At 37.9% G+C, this 18827-nt stretch overlaps 1 protein-coding gene across 6 annotated transcripts in view; it reads right to left on the bottom strand.

Annotated features, from left to right (window-relative positions):
- The window catches only part of LOC109083427 (rho guanine nucleotide exchange factor 10-like), a 51099-nt gene that overhangs the window by 9089 nt on the left and 23183 nt on the right, over positions 1–18827 (bottom strand). For 5 of the 6 annotated variants that reach the window (XM_042742321.1, XM_042742323.1, XM_042742325.1 and 2 more), the window contains 19 exons: positions 17875–17991; positions 16965–17076; positions 16750–16859; positions 16031–16108; positions 15049–15228; positions 14688–14804; positions 14398–14490; positions 13936–14106; positions 12176–12321; positions 11818–12008; positions 8468–8583; positions 8237–8364; positions 7016–7116; positions 6563–6684; positions 6394–6480; positions 5746–5957; positions 5474–5631; positions 3045–3187; positions 1335–1509 (listed from right to left, as the gene is read on the bottom strand). In XM_042742321.1, the coding sequence (XP_042598255.1) occupies positions 1335–1509; positions 3045–3187; positions 5474–5631; positions 5746–5957; positions 6394–6480; positions 6563–6684; positions 7016–7116; positions 8237–8364; positions 8468–8583; positions 11818–12008; positions 12176–12321; positions 13936–14106; positions 14398–14490; positions 14688–14804; positions 15049–15228; positions 16031–16108; positions 16750–16859; positions 16965–17076; positions 17875–17991 (2557 nt within the window). The remainder of the gene's footprint in view (positions 1–1334; positions 1510–3044; positions 3188–5473; positions 5632–5745; positions 5958–6393; positions 6481–6562; positions 6685–7015; positions 7117–8236; positions 8365–8467; positions 8584–11817; positions 12009–12175; positions 12322–13935; positions 14107–14397; positions 14491–14687; positions 14805–15048; positions 15229–16030; positions 16109–16749; positions 16860–16964; positions 17077–17874; positions 17992–18827) is intronic. The other variant, XM_042742324.1, reaches the window with a different exon arrangement.

The raw sequence follows: 18827 nt of genomic DNA, 5'->3' as shown, positions 1-18827 counted from the left end.
AAAGAAACAGCCCTCTCATTAACAGAGCACATGTGCGGCAAGTGATTCAATCCCTATGCATTCAACACATTTGATTCATTTATCACACAGATTTTATTCTTAAACATATCTCTACAAGATAGACACTGTCACATGATGTTGCAATGAACAAGTGCCAGAAACACCACACCACCACCATTCCAGTGTTCCATAAAATGGGCTATTCTACTATTTCTACTACTATTCTGCTAAATGTTTCAGATGAACCTGCTCCCAACAGGCACATAAATATAAAATAAACTGTGATTGGTTGCTAAACATGTTGGTCAGAGGGTCTCTTCCTGTCTAAATTGGTGGTTCTTGGCTAGAACAAGATGCAATATGGACCAAAACTCATGCTGTTTAATCTGGTTGCTGTGTAAGACTAAGTTCCTTAGACTGAATTTTACTAATTACTCAAGAAAAGACATTTTGGCAGAGATTATGATTAAAATAGATTACAGCTCTAGTCCTAAACCCAGCTGGTGTTAAAGCGGCCAACATGCCAGCTGTCTGACTGACACGGTTGGTTAATTTGGGAATATTCGGCAAGGATTATTTAGGGCCAGTGTGGAGTTTTTAATCACTGAGAAGTTAGTATTCGGATAGAACTGCTCACACATACATTAAAGCTATTTTGTAGCCACATAAAAAGCAGAAAGACAAAAACCAATGCTGAGGTCATTTCTAGTATAATCGCTCTCTGAATGGCTTCCTGAACACAAACGGCCCATTCAGAGCAACTAAAAACAAATGTTGGATAAAATCCAAACAACACTAAGGAAACTCAACCCCTGATTTCCCCTAAAAAGCTTTTCTACAAATAAGGTGTATATACTGTACAATAATGGCAAAAACAGACACATTTTTATTTTGCTTTAAGAAGAAAAACGCAGACCAACATGACATCATCTGAGTAACGAAATGAACAAGATATATTTTTTTTTAAATTTTTTTTAGGTTTAAAAGAAGTTGCATGGCTCTGTAATTCAGTTCTTCCACATGAAAGAGAATCACATGACAAAACAACACACCGACTCATGATGTCATGTTATTATATAAACAGATAGCTGTAAATCAGCAGAGTCACCTGTAATCTGCCACTGTCTGAGGACTACAAATGACAGGGAGCTGTCTCTAAGGGCTTAACTTAGAGAATGACAGTGTGGAAGGGAATACTTTTAACAGGATATAAGATGCAAAAACAAGTTTAGTAAGAACTGCATTAGCAACTCCACTGGTTGTCCAGCAGAGTATTTACAGCATCCTCTGTTATGGTTGAGTGTTTTGTGTTGACGTAACACAGTATACTGTACCTGGGAGTATGTTGTTGACAGCTGTGGCGATATTGATGTCTTGCAGGTGGTCGAGAGTCTCTGTGTGGAAGAGTCGGAGAGTGGAGCCAGTGCTGAAGGATATCCAGATCCCGACGCCGGCCACCACCATGTGGGACACGACCATTCCCTCTTCCTGATGGGCTTCAAACTGACGCTGTCAACATACACACACATACTTTTTATAAACACACAAGTATCTGAACTCAAACATACTTCTAGTTAGGCTTGGCTGGATCGGAAAACACTGGCCTGACTTTGCTTGGCTTAATTTCTGGAAAAATCTGCCTGTGTAACCTAACGAACTGAGGAATGAGGTAACCCAAAAGAAGGTCCAGAGAAGGAAAAAGAGATTGTGATTTGACCCATTTCACTCAGAGAGGGAGAGGATGACATTTAGATTCGGATATGCTACAGCTTGATGTCTTTGCTGGAGCAAACAAAATAACAAGGAATTGCAATGGGAAATTTAACAGGGTTTGACGAATGTGTGTCCCACAAGCACATCAGAACGCCACATTATTAAGACTGGAAAAAAGAGAAACAATCTGGCTCTTGCATTTCTGCACATCAGAATCTGTGATTTTCATCTCATTAAAGATGATCTCAAACACCACTTTCTATGTGCATCACTGATTTCCTATTTCTTTCCAGCACACCTCTCACATATTCATCCCACACTCTCTGCCATTCCAGCCAATCGTTTAACAGTAAGCTGAGCTGTTGAAGGCTAATGAGCTTAGTGATGCTGGCTGGATAACAGGTCAGTGTGTCAGTGTCTGCGTGTAGAAGAGAGAACACATGGCTTTAATATTCTGAGATCACAGCAGGCCTTTCTGGCCCTATGTGCTGTGAGACTGAGTGAAGAAACAGAGTTTTCACTCTCTTAAGATAAATTATAGACAGCTGTTAGTGGCATCACAGTATTAGGTCATAACAATATACACCCACACATATCTTTAAATATGCAAATAATCGTCTAAAGCCTATTTCCATGCAGAACTCTTGCAATATTCTGTCCATTTGGTTTACTGCAACAGACTTTTAAAGACCTGATGAGATGAGCACCTCTTATTTCATTCTAAAGTTATTATCAAATTATCACAAATTTGATATCTAGGTGTAAAAAAATCATTGAAGGTTCATGTTTTGAAATGTTTATATGTTTTATAATATTAATGTATGTTTTATATTGGTGTTTCCAGTAAAATAAACTTAAAAGATAATGAAGCCTTAGAAATATTTGAATTTTACAGTAAGAAATGGATTCTTGTAGACTGGAAGACTATTTGCTAAACTAAAACCTAGTCATTTCAGTAGCAAAACTGGTGCAGAAATGCCAAGTTCTGTCATGAAACTCAAGATGGCGCAGGCTGATGGTTCCTGTAAATGTAAACTGATGATATTCCCAGTGTTAAACGACTTGGCAAAAGCTGATTAGTTCTTGTTGCCTCCCCCTTCCCCAGCTCCACCTGTATTGATCTGCTCCGAGTTATTATATATGCTACTTGTGTAGCGGTAGTACGTCTTAAATACTCTCAGCACCATATCAGCATATGCATTGTTAGTAGCAAGTTCCTGTACTTGCTTGCAGCAGCAGAGACTAAATACATTAACACTGTCATATCCATTACCATGCTAAAATCTTCAGAGAGTTGTCATGATAGAAATGTGTGAAAAGTGCTGTACTACCTCCACAGTGTGTGTCTGTGTGCTGATGATGAAGATCTGCCCTCCTGATGAGGCCCAGATGTGTTCACCCACCACCAGCAGGGCTTTAACTGGCAACACCCCCAGCTTCAGCACACGGGCCCCTGACTCGACCCAGGAACCATCTGTGAGGGAGAGCAAAGCCTTGAACACAATCTGAAATTCAGATATCAATGTTTGTAAATGTACAGAGAAGATAGAGCTTATGAACCCTGAGTGTGAGAGATTTGGTGTAAAACTGATTTTGCGAGAGAGAAATTAGGTTAAAGGTTACGTATGATGTTGTCACACAGAGGCTAGGGTTGATACTAAATCCTGTGCCCCTCACCCACACTGTGTGTGTGTGGGTTTCCTGCAGAAATATAGTGACCTCACAGCATTCAGAGGGCAGAATGGAGGTGTGTTGAGTGTTTGTTTAAGTCACAAAGGCTTTACTGAAGAGAGACCTGACAATCATCGAGGTGAAAGAACACCTCTCACAGTGGAAATACTAGTACCACTTTTTCACCCCTGAAAAATGTTGGATTTCATGCTAGAGCTGGTGTTCCCACCAGCTATCAGCAAACCTCTTTCAGGATCAGTTTTGTTGCAGTCTTTCTTTACGAGCTAAAATTTGAGAACACATTCTGTCATCTAACGTAAAAGAAGCACTTGCTGCTGAATCTGATTAATGCAATGAACTCAAGTGTAAATATACAGCGGATAAAATAATGGCAAATCCATTAACACATTAGATATTTGAAGTTTAATAATTGTATTATTTAATTTTTTCATTATTTTTCATCATTGATACATTAAAAACAGTAATATTATGATATATTATTAGAATTTAAAACATCAGTTTTTTTTTAATACATTTTAAAATGCAGAATTTTCAGCAAAAATAACTCCAGTCTTAAATGTCACATGATCCTTCAGAAATCATTCTAATATGCTGATTTGCTGCTCAATAAATATTTCTTATCATCAAGGCTAAAAACAGTTGTGCTACTCAATATCTTGTAAAATGTGATGAGGACAATTTTGAATGAGGAAAAGATCAAATGAAAATGAAAGATAAAACTTAAAAAATAAATAAGAATTATTAAAAAGAATGACACATCTAATAACATTTACACTGACCCATAATAATCTTCACAAATCACTGATAGCCTGCATCTGTTTCTGCCTGGATCTTCCTACCCTCCAGCGTATTTGAGCAGATCTTTATTCAGCTTGTCTGCCTCAAGAGGCTCTGATTACATAACACCAGTGCCTACACAGCATTCCCAAACCCTCTCTCTTTTTGTCTCTTGCTCTGATTCAGACAGACTTGTGATGAGCAGGGTTGTAAGAGGAAAAAAAAAGTGTTTCAATGAAGACACATTTTAGTGATTAAATGTCAATCTTTGCATTAGCACTAATGACATTCTGTATTCAGCTGAATGAGTAAAATGTAAACGAAGACTGACTTTGATTCAGAACACAAGGCTCATGATCTGATAATGCTACCACATGATGAAAATCGTATTGTTTTACGGCATTCATCTGGAACTGTGCAGTATTTTCGAAATGGCTCATCCTACGAGTGTTACTAAACGCTAAGTATTACATTATGTGAATACTGAGAAGAGAACACTAAAAAGTATTATAAAACAGTTACATAAACTACTGTTTAAAGTCTGTGTTTGGGGTCTTTTAGTTCTTTATTTGATCAAAAATACAGTAAAAACAATAATTTTGTTCATTTAAAATAACACTTTACTTCTTAAATGTATTTAAAACATTTCTTACTATTATCAATCAATGTATTATCAATTAATAGCAATGTTGAAAACAGTTGTGCTGCTTAATATTTCTGTAGAAACCATTATATACAATCATCCTAACACAACAGTGTCATTAGAAAATCAATTAAGTTAAATCAGTCAGAGTATTAAACAATAACCCTATATTACTGACTAAAAATCTGTCTCAGGCAGCAGAAAACTGGAGTGAGAGTAAAATGGAATATGAGCGTCCCACAGAGAAAAACAGCTGTGGAAAGAATTAATGAGAGATGGGGAAAAATATTTTTAAACGTCTCAGTTTCCTTGAGCACTTTCCAGAGCACTCCCTGCTGAAACCTGCTTAATCCAGCATGAATTTAGGCTAGTTTATGCTGGTTTCTTAGGTTAGTTTAGGCTAGTTTACGTTAGTTACTTATTGGTACAGCCATGATGTTCACCAGCAAAACTTAGCTTTGACTGGTTGACCAAGAAAATCTTGCTGGTTCAGCTAGTCAAGAAGCACACCAGCATCCAATGCTGTTTTCTTTTCAGCAGGGATGGATGTATTACTTTTTCTAACACCAAAATAAAAATAAAACGCATTCAACAAAATCAAACCCTTATCAAGATTCAAGCAGGAATCACTGCAGAAAAACTCCTTACCATCAGCCCTGGTGTAGACGACCAGAGAACCGCTGACCAAGCCTGCATACAGACACCCACTCTTGTACACCAGACATGTGACACTGGACTTATCAGGGGAGAAGAAGTGCTGCAGACGAACCTTCTTAGACCGTTGGCTGCTCTTATACACAGATATACTGAAAAATAAAACGTCAATTCATCAGAATAGACTGGTTAATAGAATATAAATCACTAGACACTTTCCTCTTCATCTATATGGAGTTTGTGGATGTATTGGCTGATGTACACACCTGCCTTCCTCCATTCCCAGACACACAGTCGGTGTGTCACTGGCTTTCCGGTCCTCAGACTTCATCTCACCATTTTCCAAGGGCTCATCCAGAGGCACATACGTCATGCAGAGAATACGCGACTCCACATTAAAACACTCGGTTACTTTGGGATTTGAGTTCTGCAATGCCACAATGGAGACCTGACCCATGTGATTGGTGCAGCTGGCCACCTGAAAAGAAAGAGATGATTTCAGAATCTACACCGTTCCTTCGAATTGTTCAACAAAACTGATTTGAGTACTAAAGTCTGATGTCTCATATCGATGGGACACATGCTGAGTGCTCTTAAAAGAGTGTAGCCCATCATTGCAGGCTCTTAGGTGTTTCAGAGAAGAGAATTATTTTATGACCTTCTATACGGTCAATACAGCATAAAAGCCTTTAGTGCAACCTAACACTCACACTGCCCACACAGAACAGTATTTAATGATGCTTTTAGAGTTCAAAAGAGCTTTAAAATGATTAACTGCTGTTTCAGGTCAAGTACAATTTGGGAACAAACATACAAACACCAGACTGAGAGATTCATATCATGTTGGACCCTGATAAGGAAGCTGAAATGATTTAATATAAAGCGTTTTAAGTTTAGACCGTAAATTGTCTCACCCATACACATCCGTGACCCATAACAGGCAGATCTGCAGTGCTGTCAGTGTTCACATGAGGCTCAGGGTTGTGAACTGCACACTCCACCTAACACAAATTGGTTTATTAGACCATTTTTGCTATTATAAGCAATAATGATAATGAGGATGCAAGATGTTTGGTTGGTCACCTTGAACTCCTGCAGTTTTGACATGACCACAGCCATCTGCTTGAGTAAGAGAGGATGGTTTTGCTTCCTCATCTGATTACCATCATCTTCAGTACAAAACCAGCCTTGAATGTTGTCTTCCTCTGAAAAAACACATTACATTAGTCAAGCATTCCTCAGATTCTACAAACCAATAATATTCCCATATGTGTCCTCCTGTTGCCAGTATTATAATCCATTTGTCTGCACTGAACTTTTAATTCTGGCTCGGCTGAGCGATGATTCACACACTGAACAATATGAATCCATTTTTTATGCATTACAAACATGTTTATTTAGAAAATATGCTGGGAACATCATATTAAGGTACGTTTAAATGTGTTTAATGCATTTGGGTGCTTTTAAGTCCTAGATCTCTAATCATGGAAGAGTCATAGACCAAAACAGGATATGGAGACAAGAAATGACACTTACGTAGAGCTAATTTAGCCATCTGCATTTTACTGATCCAAGCTTGCTTGATAGATGGACTGAAAGTGTTGAAGACTGCAGTGAAGAATGTGGGTCTACCATACCTGAAAAGTCCAAATCACAAAGTTCAGATTCTTCTCTGAAAAAGCTTTAACAATGGAAACAATACAAATTTGTCTGAATTCATTGTAAGTGCATCAAGCGGCACACAAATCTCTCGAGTAGTCTGAATATCTCAGCACGGGTTCAGCTGGTCTGGCAAACTGTCAGGCAGCTGGAGAAACAGACAGGGTCCTATCCTGTGTATCAGTGACTTTGCAGGATATGATTTAATGATTGGCCAGTTTCAATACTAATGAGCAGATCACAGAATTGATCACTTTCCAACTTTTGTTAGTATTTTATGACTTTCGAAAGGGGCCCTTAAACTTTCATTGTGTAGAAATAATAGATAAAATAATGACCAGAACTAAAATAGTGAAGCCATGTAATCCAGACTACTCCCACCACTAACTCAAAAAGAAAGTCAACAGCATACATTTTCCAGAAGTCACAGTGTGTGACAGAGATTTATGTTATCAGAGGAATTAGTTTGACAGCTGGGAGTCTAAAGATACTCCTATAATCCAGACACTAAAATCCAACCATACAGTCGGAAATAATCGGTGTGTGCGTATGTAGGGACTTAAGGTCATTCTTTAAGCACTGAGTCACGTAAAAACACGGAGACATGGCAGTTTGATCATTTAAAAGCCTGAGTTTTAAGACATTTAGGAAGACCAAATAAATCCAAATTATGGTATATTTCTGTTCCCTAATAAAAGATAATAATAATACTAAAAAGACTATTGCAATATAATGGAAACAACACATTAACTACAATAAGCAGTTAAGATGAATTGCAATTAAATACGTAAGTACATTTATAACCCTAGAAAAATTTTAATTTTACCATTTAAAATTTCGGATCAGACAGATTTCTTTATAAAGAAATTGATACTTTTATTAACCAATGATGCATTAAATTGATTCAAAGTGACAGTAAAGACATTTATAATGTCACAAAATAAATCTAATTTCAAACAAATGCAGTATTTTTGAACTCTCTATTCATCAAAGAATCCTGAAAAAAATTTTTATAAGGTTTCCACAAAAATATCAAATCAACAATGTTTTCAACATTGATGACAATAAGACGTGGGGTCAAGTCGAGGTCACACATACTTGTCTTGTTTCCCTGGTAACTGTAGTTGTATCCTACAGCGATCAGCTGCCCGAATCTCCTCCTCTTTCTTTAAAATCAGGCGCTGGAGACCTGAAACCCAATCCTGAGCAACTGTCCCATTAACATTCTGGAAAGAGAGAGAGAGTGTAAAATGGACTTTGAGTGGTAAGAACTGGGTGCATCCTGGTTTAAATATTGATCCTAAAGTGTTTGTGATATGAACACCTTACCTGATAATTCCCCTTCAGACTGCTGATCATAGTGGAGATCTGGTTCACCAAACTTAGGTCATGGATCAGGTTCTGTAGGTCCTGGTAAAGCTGCCCTGGACCCATATACAACTTATCTGCAAATGCGACACAGCCAATTGAAGTTAAAACTCCAAGTAATAAAATGTTTACCTTTAAACAGCTTAAATAACACCACCATCACACTGCTATTTGTTTAGTTTGGGGCAATTAAAATTTCCCGTCTTCACTAGCACTAAGTATTACAGCTGAAACTGAATCCTATTATACAGTGAATCATTGGACGCTGGTTCAGATGAGTCATTATGAGACTGCAGTGCTGTCTGTTTCCCAAATACTGCCCCACACAATAGACTGCTTTGTGCTGCTCTTCTCTTCCAAGATAAAGACAGACACAGAAATGTTGAGTAGAGAGTGAGAGGAAAAGGAGCAAGCATGTATTTTCTTCTACTCGGAGCTGAAGTAAAAAGTGAGTCTCTCTCACACACAGATAAACATGGCTCAGAGTCAGCCATATAAGATCACACACAGCCTGCAGTTGGCTCCATTTGTGTGTTTTTGTTTTGTTCAGTTGCATCAGGTTCTGCATGCAACATTCGTCCTTTTAAGAGGTACTTAAAGATGTGGTAAAAAGGATGTTTTATTCTCTAGAGTCCAAGTTTTATAAAAGAAGACAAAACTTTGTTGCCTTTGTGGATAATTTTATAAAGACCTGTTATTGTTAACTAAATTTAAAACAACTAAAAATTGTTTTCAGTCACTGAAATTAAAACTTAACTTAAAGATTAGAAAGGCTGCCTTGGCAACTAACTGAAATAAATACTAATACTAATATAAACTAAACTACTACTAATATTAACGAAACTAAATATAACTAAAACTTAAATAAAAATTAAGCTATAAAGAAAAAAAACAAACAAACAATAAAAGCACTAAAATATAAAATAAAATAAAAAAACTATGAAAATATAAAAATAAAAGCTACTAAGTAAATAGAAGTAAAAGTAAATTACTAAAATAACACTGACAAATACCAAGGTGGCACTTCAGCACTTCACAAATTCTTACACACTAACTAAACTAGATAGAAAATGTATACAATCTTTAAGCTTTAGCAAAATTTAAAAATGTAAAATTGTACTCTGGAACTTCTCCATAACCTTTTCACAGCATCCGTAAACAGTGACATCACCTCCCTTCCTGGTAGCTTTATTCTTCATGGTTAATTAGATTTGGAAAAGTAAACCGAGAGAGAATAAAGACAGAAAGAGGCTGGGAATGCAAGAGCATTTGATTCAGTGCTCTAGTTTGAATCAGAGCAGCTCTTGAACACAGACTGTTTTCAGTAACCATAGAGACAACACCAGTCTTTTTCAAATGCATAGAAAAGTGATTTTTCTACCTTCATGCATTAGTAGAAGGCACAGAGAGTCCAACGTTTTTTCTCTCTGTCTATAACTGTAAAAGCTTAAACAAGCATCCAATTGAGACCTACAGTGTTGTACTTCTACAGAGTGGGTTTTTGCATAATATCTTGTCAATCCCACCGGAGTCCCTTCTTTTGTCACCTCAGCTGTGCTGAATAGAGCACATGCAATGAAACAGGAAAAACAGTCTTTCCTCTTTTGTGCAGCATTGTGAGTCAGTGTGACCTGTTCTCTCCAAACCACAAAAACAGAGCAGACAGCCTCCAAGGGGAGAGAAGACGTCTTCAACGGCAGATGATTTTGAAAAGAAATGTTGCGTCATTAGGGGTCAAGCACTGAAGGGCTGTTTTATTATTATTCTGTGTTTTCTGCACTGGAGTCTCTTACAGCTGCAAAAACTGCAGAATCCAAAAGATACATATGTGACCCTGGGCCGCAAAACCAGTCATAAGTTTTATGAAATTGAGAATGAGTTTTCCATTAATGTATGGTTTGTTAGGACAGGACAATATTTGGCCGAGATACAACCATTTTAAAATCTGGAATCTGAGGGTGAAAAAAAAAAAAAAGTCTAAATATTGAAAAAAATCACATTTAAAGTTGTCCAAATGAAGTCCTTAGCATTACATATTACTAATCCAAAATTAGGTTGTGATATATTTACGGTAGGAAATTTACAAAATATCTTGATGGAACATGTTCTTTACTATCCTAATGATTTTTGGCATAAAAGAAAAATCGATAATTTTGACCCATACAATGTATTGTTGGATACTGCTACAAATTTACCCTTGCTACTTATGACTGGTTTTGTGGTCCTGGGTCATATATATGTAAATCAGCACAAAATTATAAATATTCATCAAGCATTACATTAAAACCCATATTTACAGGAGGTAGGACAGCAGCCATTTTTAAAACCACCCTATGACTATAATCCCTGGGGAAACAGGCAATCCACTAAATCAGATGACTTTTAGCGGACTAGCACAGCACTCGGCGAACACTTCAAAGCCTCCTGCTTTGAATGGTATAATGAGAAGAAATGTCGCGTGTCTAACTTCTGTGCTTTAAGCAGAAAGCTTTTGAGTTCTATCTCTTACCCTCTCCTTCTCCTTTCCCTATCCCCATCTCTTTCTATAGTTTTCTATCTTCGCAGTTTCTCCTGACATGTTTCCTATCAATGATTCATTTTAAGATGTCACATTAAAAGCCAGACTTCAATCATGATTCTGTCAGACATGTCAAAACGTCTGGGACACTGGAAAAGCACAGTGAATAATGTTTAATGCCAGTATCTTCAGAGTCACGTTTTCCATTCAACAACATGGAATAATCCATGACATCTTTATCTGGATCTGACCATATTTCTTTCTGAATAAGTATGAGTCCTTTAAATGTCACATTGAGTCTGGTTTTTCATTTTAGTTTGGACATGTGTGTCTTTGCTTAAGGGTGGTGCAGAATGAATATCTCTCTAAGCACTTCCTCCTATTGCTACAATCACTTGGTTACGTTAAGTTGTTTGATTATTTTTTAAAATCAAGCTGATGTTTTATTGGTGGTGTTGATTGAATATCTTTGTTAGGTTTTCCTCCTGCTATATTGCAGCCCTATGGAAAAGCCTCATTCAAGGACATAGTGCGTTGTTGCTGAGTAGTGCAGAATGACTCATGTGTTTTTAGTTGTTTGTTTATGTAGTTAATTGATTGTGAAGTGTTTGGGTTTTTGAAAAGTTTGGGTTTTTCAACCATTTGACCTTGACCTCCAGTAAAAAAAAAAAAAAAAAAAAAAAAATAGAGTTCTAGCACCAAGATTCAGTCAGACTTTGACTTAACTACAGAAAATTTGACACAAGGTAGATGTGTTTGCATACATATTTTTGTCTGTATAACAGGAACTTACTAGGTTTAGCATTAATGACGACTTTATCTCCTGAGTGCGAGGGGGGAAATCGGGAGTCGCCCATCTCTTCACTGGAGCCAAACTCTACGACCTCAACAAAACTCAAAGGAACGCTCCACTTGAGCAGGAAGCGCTGTCCTGAGGGGACACCTTCACCTCCAGCTCCCACATTCACACCATCCTGAGAGGGGCTGAAGGACAGAAAAGCTAGTTTAATCAGACAGAGGAGAGATTTATATGGAGTAAGAAGGTTTTACTGTAAAGATGTAGAAATTAAAATTATTTCTGAAGTGATGTTGTGCTAAACAGTTCAGACTGACAGTTATTACAGATAATGGATATGTATAACGGGTCATACCGCTGGTTGGGGGTGGCACACATGAGAACATCATTCAAAAGAAAGACTCGTCGTTCTTTTGTCTTAATGATCTCCCCGCGATCGTTATAAACGGTCTCCACAACGTCATCAGAACGAATCAGATAACGGCTGCCGCTGCTCAGCAGCTGAGAGACAGAGAGAGAGATAAATGGAGAGAGAAGCAGAAACAGCAATAAAAGGACTGAGTTGGGAATTAAAAATTTAAGGGTCCTACTTTGTCACAGTCATTCATCAGTTGACTCTGGACACACACACACACACACACACACACACACACACACACACACACACACTCATCCAAATCGGTCTGAGGGGGAAAAAAGGAAAGTAAAACATGCTAAAAACATTAGCATCTACAGTACTTATTACATTATGGCAAAATATTGATAATATTCTATTATTAGCTAAAGCAGAACATAAAAGCTTAACTTAAAGGATTAGTTCACCCAAAAATGAAAATTAGGCTGCGTTTTACTCACCCCCTGAGGTATCCTAGGTGTATATGACTTTCTTCTTTCAGACGAATCCAGTCGGAGTTATATTAAAAATTGTCTTTGATCTTTTAAGCTGTTTCATGGCACTCAATGGGTGTTGCATTCCTTCAGTCCAAAAGACGTGAAATAAAAAGCGCCCTTCCATAAAAAAAAAAAAAAAAATGTGTCTCACACGGCTCCGGGGGGTTAACAAAGGCTTCCTGTAGCGAATCGATGCATTTTTGTAAGAAAAATATCCATAACCGTAATAATCACTTGAATCTAGCTTGTGCTCACTGTTGTAAACGGAGCAGTTCCGGGAGCATGACGTATGAGGTCAGTGTTGCGCATGCGCTGGTGAGTCTCGTGAAAACCAACGTTTGATCAAAAGCGAAGTTTCCTTACTTTAGCAAAGGAAAATCAGTCTCCTCTTGGCTTATCTCGAAATCCTCCGACATTCTTCTTTACAAATCCTTGTTTTGTACTTCTAATAAGTGACCATTGTTTTGTTTTGATCTCTCCACTGTGTTTTCGTGTGCATCCGCAACGCTGACCTCATACGTCATGCTCCCGGAACTGCTCCGTTTACAACAGTGAGCGCAAGCTAAATTCAAGTGATTATTACGTTTTGAATATGGATATTTTTCTTACAAAAACACATTGATTCACTACAGGAGGCCTTTGTTCACCCCCTGCAGCCGTGTGAGACACTTTTCTGGAAGGGGTGCTTTTTATTTCACGTCTTTTGGACTGAAGGAATGCAACACCACGTGCCACGTAACAGCTTGAAAGATAAATTTTTAATATAACTCCGACTGGATTCATCTGAAAGAAGAAAGTCATATACACCTAGGATGCCTCGGGGGTGAGTAAAACACAGCCTAATTTTTATTTTTGGGTAAACTAACGCTTTAACTTCATTTAGAGAAAATAAAACACACCTATCCATCAACATGAAAGAGCAAGAAGTCACAGAGTGCAAAGTTTAGCAAAATATATCAGAGCCCCAGATGGTGGAGCATTCAAGCTGGTTCTGTTCAGAGGATTGGCTCAGTACTGATTTCATATCAGCGACAGCAGGGCTTAACTAAAATCAGACACACGCTGGGTTTAACCGCACTATGTGAAACAACCAAATGTCAAATAACGAATTAGATGAAACACCCACACACATATACATTCATACACGTTTTTTGAGGTGTACTACTGTGATCAATCAGAGGACAGGTTATCATGCCAGGTCTTGGAGCAGAGGGGCTGCAGTACCTTGCTGAGGTAATGTTCATTCATAGCCTTAGCAATGTGTCTGATCTCACAGCGCTGATCTGCCTCTCTTTTCCTCTCATTTAATTTTTCGGCAAGTGTTTCCAGTTCAGTGAGAGCCATCTGAAGTGGAAGACGGTCGGGATGACCCACCGGCGTGTTTTTTAGCATGTCCTACACAAAAGATAATGGATGTTAGGCTGTAAAAAGTACATCAACAGAAAAAACTGAATAAATAAAAATCTAAGCATCTATGAAACAGTTCTGCCTCATGTGAACTACATGAAAGTGACTCCACATTAAAGTGACTGTTGATGTGATGCAGATCAGAAAGAAAGAGGCGCCCTCTTCTGGAGATGTCAAGATTTTTAAAAATATTTTAATATACTGGAGCACGAGTAATTTTTTTTAATACCAAAAGAACTGAAAGTCTGTGTGTGAGTGTGTGTGAGAGATAAGACGCACTTGCAGCAGTAGTATAAACTGAGGGAAACGCTGAATAGGCTTCATCATCATTCCATAGAGGGTCAGAAGGTCTTTACTGGTCTCCTGACGATGCTATACACAAACACAATCAGCAAAGCTCAAGAATGAATTATGAACAAAAACATACATTACTGTTCAAAAGTTTGGGATTTAGATCACCAAAGCCTTGAAGCTTATTTTTGTGAATTACCTAACAGAACAGTGCAGAAATGGTTCACATGTAATTACTGCAACACAGGAATATTCTGGAGTCTTTTGGGATGTCTCACCTTGAGGAAGTCAAGGAAACAGGGCTTAGCGGCACACGCCTTCCGCACCACTCCCATCGCCAAGCTGAAGTTATTCACATATTCACTGTAAGCGTCCAACACCATGGACTTAGAAAACTGCAGAAGAGACAGAAAGAGAGGTGACGGCACTGATACTGTATGACAGTGGAAACCATTATGCTTTTTTATGAACTACAGTTTCTACTGTTGCAGATACATTTTAGACACACACACACACCTCACAACAGCTGGTAAAGGGTGGAGAAGGTTTGTACATGTAGAAACTCAGATAAAGGGTGTGGTGTGTGATTAAAAGTTTAGAAAAGGAGTTTAGATGGGGCATAGAGGCGCAATATCTCACCGATGCTACAAACACGTCTCCGATCATTTCCAGCTCATCCCAGTCAGACACACGGCTGGCCAGTGCCATCTGGAACAGGGCGTGGCACTGCAGGATCTCCCGAATCCGATAAAACATCACCTTGCGCTTGCAGTCACTCAGTAACCGAGGCTCAATCTCAGCAAGCGGCTTTTCATATTGCTGTTATGTGTAAAGCACGTAAAAAGAATTTACATTATTGGATAATTAAAGGGATACTCCACCACAAAATGAAAATTTTGTCATTACTCACTTACCCCCATGTCGTTTCAAACCCATAAAAGCTTTGTTCATCTTTGGAACACAATTTAAGGTATTTTGGATGAAAACCAGGAGGCCTGTGACTGTCCCATAGACTGCCAAGTAAATAACAGTGTCAAGGTCCACTAAAGGTATGAATGTCGTCGTCAGAATACTCCACAATACATGCACTGTTTTCTTTCAAATCAAAGCTAAATACACGTTGAAAGTTTGTATTCTTTTGGAAGGGTTTGTACAGAAGAGCATACGCAGCATACGGTGATATGGAGAGACACAGAGGAGACTGTTCACAAAGGAATTGTTGAATAAAGTCTTTATTTTTGTTTTCTTCGCTTACAAAAAGTGTTCCCGTCGCTTCATATAACCCAGATTGCACATCTGATGGTAGATGGAGTATTCTGATGACGACTTTCATACCTTTTATGGACCTTGCCACTGTTATTTACTTGGCAGTCTATGGGACAGTCAGAGGCCTCCCGGTTTTCATCCAAAATATCTTAAATTGTGTTCCGAAGACGAGCGAAGCTTTTATGGGTTTGGAACGACATGGGGGTAAGTGATTAATGACAAAATTTTCATCTTGGGGGTGGAATATCCCTTTAATGTGTGCAGAAACTAAATTAAAGGTTTTACATTAAACAACGCATTTAAAAAACAAATTTCCACTGCAATGTAAACCAGAACAGACAAAAAGAGTAGAAACCTCTAAAATTCTCTTCAGAGCTTCCAGATAATTCTTCTCACTCTCTAGAATCATCTCCAGAATGCATCTCCTCATCACCTGTTTCCATGTTAATGCACACACAAAAACAACATGCAGGGCCACTTAAGTCACACTCAGAAAATGTATGCATTTATTTTAAAGAAATTACTTCATTCACTACTCTTCAAATGTTTAGAATCAATAAGAATTAGTTGTTTCTTTTGCTCAAGGCATTTATCTGATCAAAAAGAGTAAAAACAACAACATTGTGAAATGTTCTAATTTAATATATTTTAAAATGTAATTTATTTCTGTGTTGGCAAAGCTGAATATTCAGCAGCCATTACTCTAGTCTTCAGTGTCACATGATCCTTCAGAAATCATTCTAATATGCTGATTTGGTGCTTTGTCCTATTATCAATGTTGAAAAGTTGTGCTGCTTAATATTTCTGCGGAAACCATGATGTATTTTTTTTTCAGGATTATCTGATAAGTAAAACAGTTCAAAAGATCAGCATCTGCAATCTTGAAATCTTTAATAATGTAAAAGTCTTAAAAGTCACATTTGACTAATGCATGCCTGCTGAATAAATATCAATAAAAAATACTAACCCCAAACATTCGAACGGCACTGTATATAAAAACCCTTGTCAACAGTTGATTAAAACTAACTGAAAAAATGGCTCAGAAAAGGCAAATAAGGCTGTGTAAGACAGTACCTGGTGTTGAGAGAGCCCATCAGGTGCAGGTCCCAGCACCGGGTCCACATTAAAACACTCCACCTCGATGAACAGATCTGACTCTTCATCGAAGCAGCTGGGTTTCTTCTCTAAGGAAATAATGATGAACCAAATGAATTAAACAGGAGGAGGCTTTTAATCAACCATCTGTGAATTAAGTAAGCTGGAGGATGTGCTACTGACTGTGCTCTTACCATGACAGAGAGATTTGGTGCGGATGAAAGATCGTCCCTTTCTCACTGCGGCTTTGGTTTTCTGCAGACCATCTTTAGTCCCATCCTTGGCTGCTTTTACGAGTCGCTGCATCTGTAGCACATGCAACATCTCTGAACTACAACCACTTAAAATAACAAGGGGGGAATTCACTTAAAAATGAGATAAGATTCTAACTGTGCTTAAAATAATTCAAATCAAGTAACAGTACAAGAAAAACTCCATAAAGAAATCCATACATACTGCAATCCCTGATTCATTTTAGCAAAGTTAGCTTCAGGAATGCTGCAGACAAAAGTGTCCCACCCCTTAATGAATTCACCCCTGAGATTTCACATCATTTAAACAGACATTCACCATGGAGAATAACTATTAACTAAAACATAAGCTCTCAACAAAACATGCATCCAAACACAATGATCGATCGACACTGACACCAGATGAGTAAAATGAGGGTTAAGAGAACATGAAGACTGATGGATAAATAAGAGAAACAGCGACTGCAACTGCAGCTCCGCAACTGCAAATCTGCAGAACTCGACAGATTTTTCCAAAAGTAGTCCCATTATACCAATATTTAATAAAAGTTGTGCCCTGCTGTGGCAGTCACTGAACGGCAAAATTGTATACCAACAATGTTTTCAAACACAGAATGACATGCGAAGCCTGAGGATGAATGAGAAGTAAAATTGTGTACAACATTCACTCTCCACAGATGACAACAGCTACATCTATGGAGACACAAACAGATGTTTAGTGAGGATGACGGAGGTCTGGAGGTTAAATAGAGGAAGCCCATCACCAGGATGACTAGCACAGAGAAGAAAGAGCTCCTCCAGAGATGGAGAGCTGTCAGTTTGGCTGACATACACATTCTTGTTTTTTTTTTACCTTTTGCTCATGTTTGTGTTTGAGCTGCTGTAGCTCTACTGTCCCCACTGTGTTTGCCATGAGATCTCGCATCTTTCTCTCATAGTGCTCTTTCAAACGTGTCAGATCTTCAGACAGCTGAACGGGGGCAGAGAACGAGTTACTGCACACAGCCGCCATCTCTCCTTTACTCCCTCATTCTGTTCAGAATCTCACTCCAGTAATATACCTAATGTTTACATGGCATGCTGTTGTTTTCCATTTACTGAAAATAAAATTCCATAATATTTATAATAATTATTTTCTGTAATGGCCAATAACCAACATTACAAAAATTAGAATCAAAGGAATTCTGAAATAATTCTTAAATACACCATTAATTATTTTAAATAACATTATATAAAGATTGTGCAAGCATAGTGAGGCATGGGACAAAATTATTGCTGGTTACAAATGATGGCATGCCACAGATATGATTAAGAAGTATTACTTAAAAAAAATAAAAAAAGATTTCCTTAACACATTTTATTTTGAGCACTTCCTCACAAACGAATCTTAAACCTCACACGCACACATCCACAAACTCACACAAATCCCTCTCTCAATGACGGTTTCAGAATTATGACTCTAAATTTGTTCTGCCACTTCAGAAATAAACCAATGCCTTGGCCAGACTTTAAATAAACACACACACACACTCACAGTATTCACTCAAATAAACCTCTTCTACTAAATCAGTGCCTACACACACAAACAAATCCAAAACCATTACAAGCGGATTGAAGTTACATTTCGCGTTTTTGAAATGTTAGTGTGGGCAAATGCGAAAAACCAATGAACCAGGCATCAGATCTCATTACACTCACACACACACATCTAAACTTCTATCACACTGAATCTCTGCTGCTCGAGTCAAATAAACAGCAGAGGAAAAAATAAGAGAGAAATAATGAGACAAACTGAAGCAGTATGAA

The sequence above is a fragment of the Cyprinus carpio genome, chromosome B17, assembly GCF_018340385.1.
Source record: "Cyprinus carpio isolate SPL01 chromosome B17, ASM1834038v1, whole genome shotgun sequence".
In the NCBI taxonomy this organism is placed as follows: Eukaryota; Metazoa; Chordata; class Actinopteri; order Cypriniformes; family Cyprinidae; genus Cyprinus; species Cyprinus carpio.
Note: the sequence above shows the minus strand (reverse complement) of the source record. Positions and strands in the feature narration are given on the sequence as shown.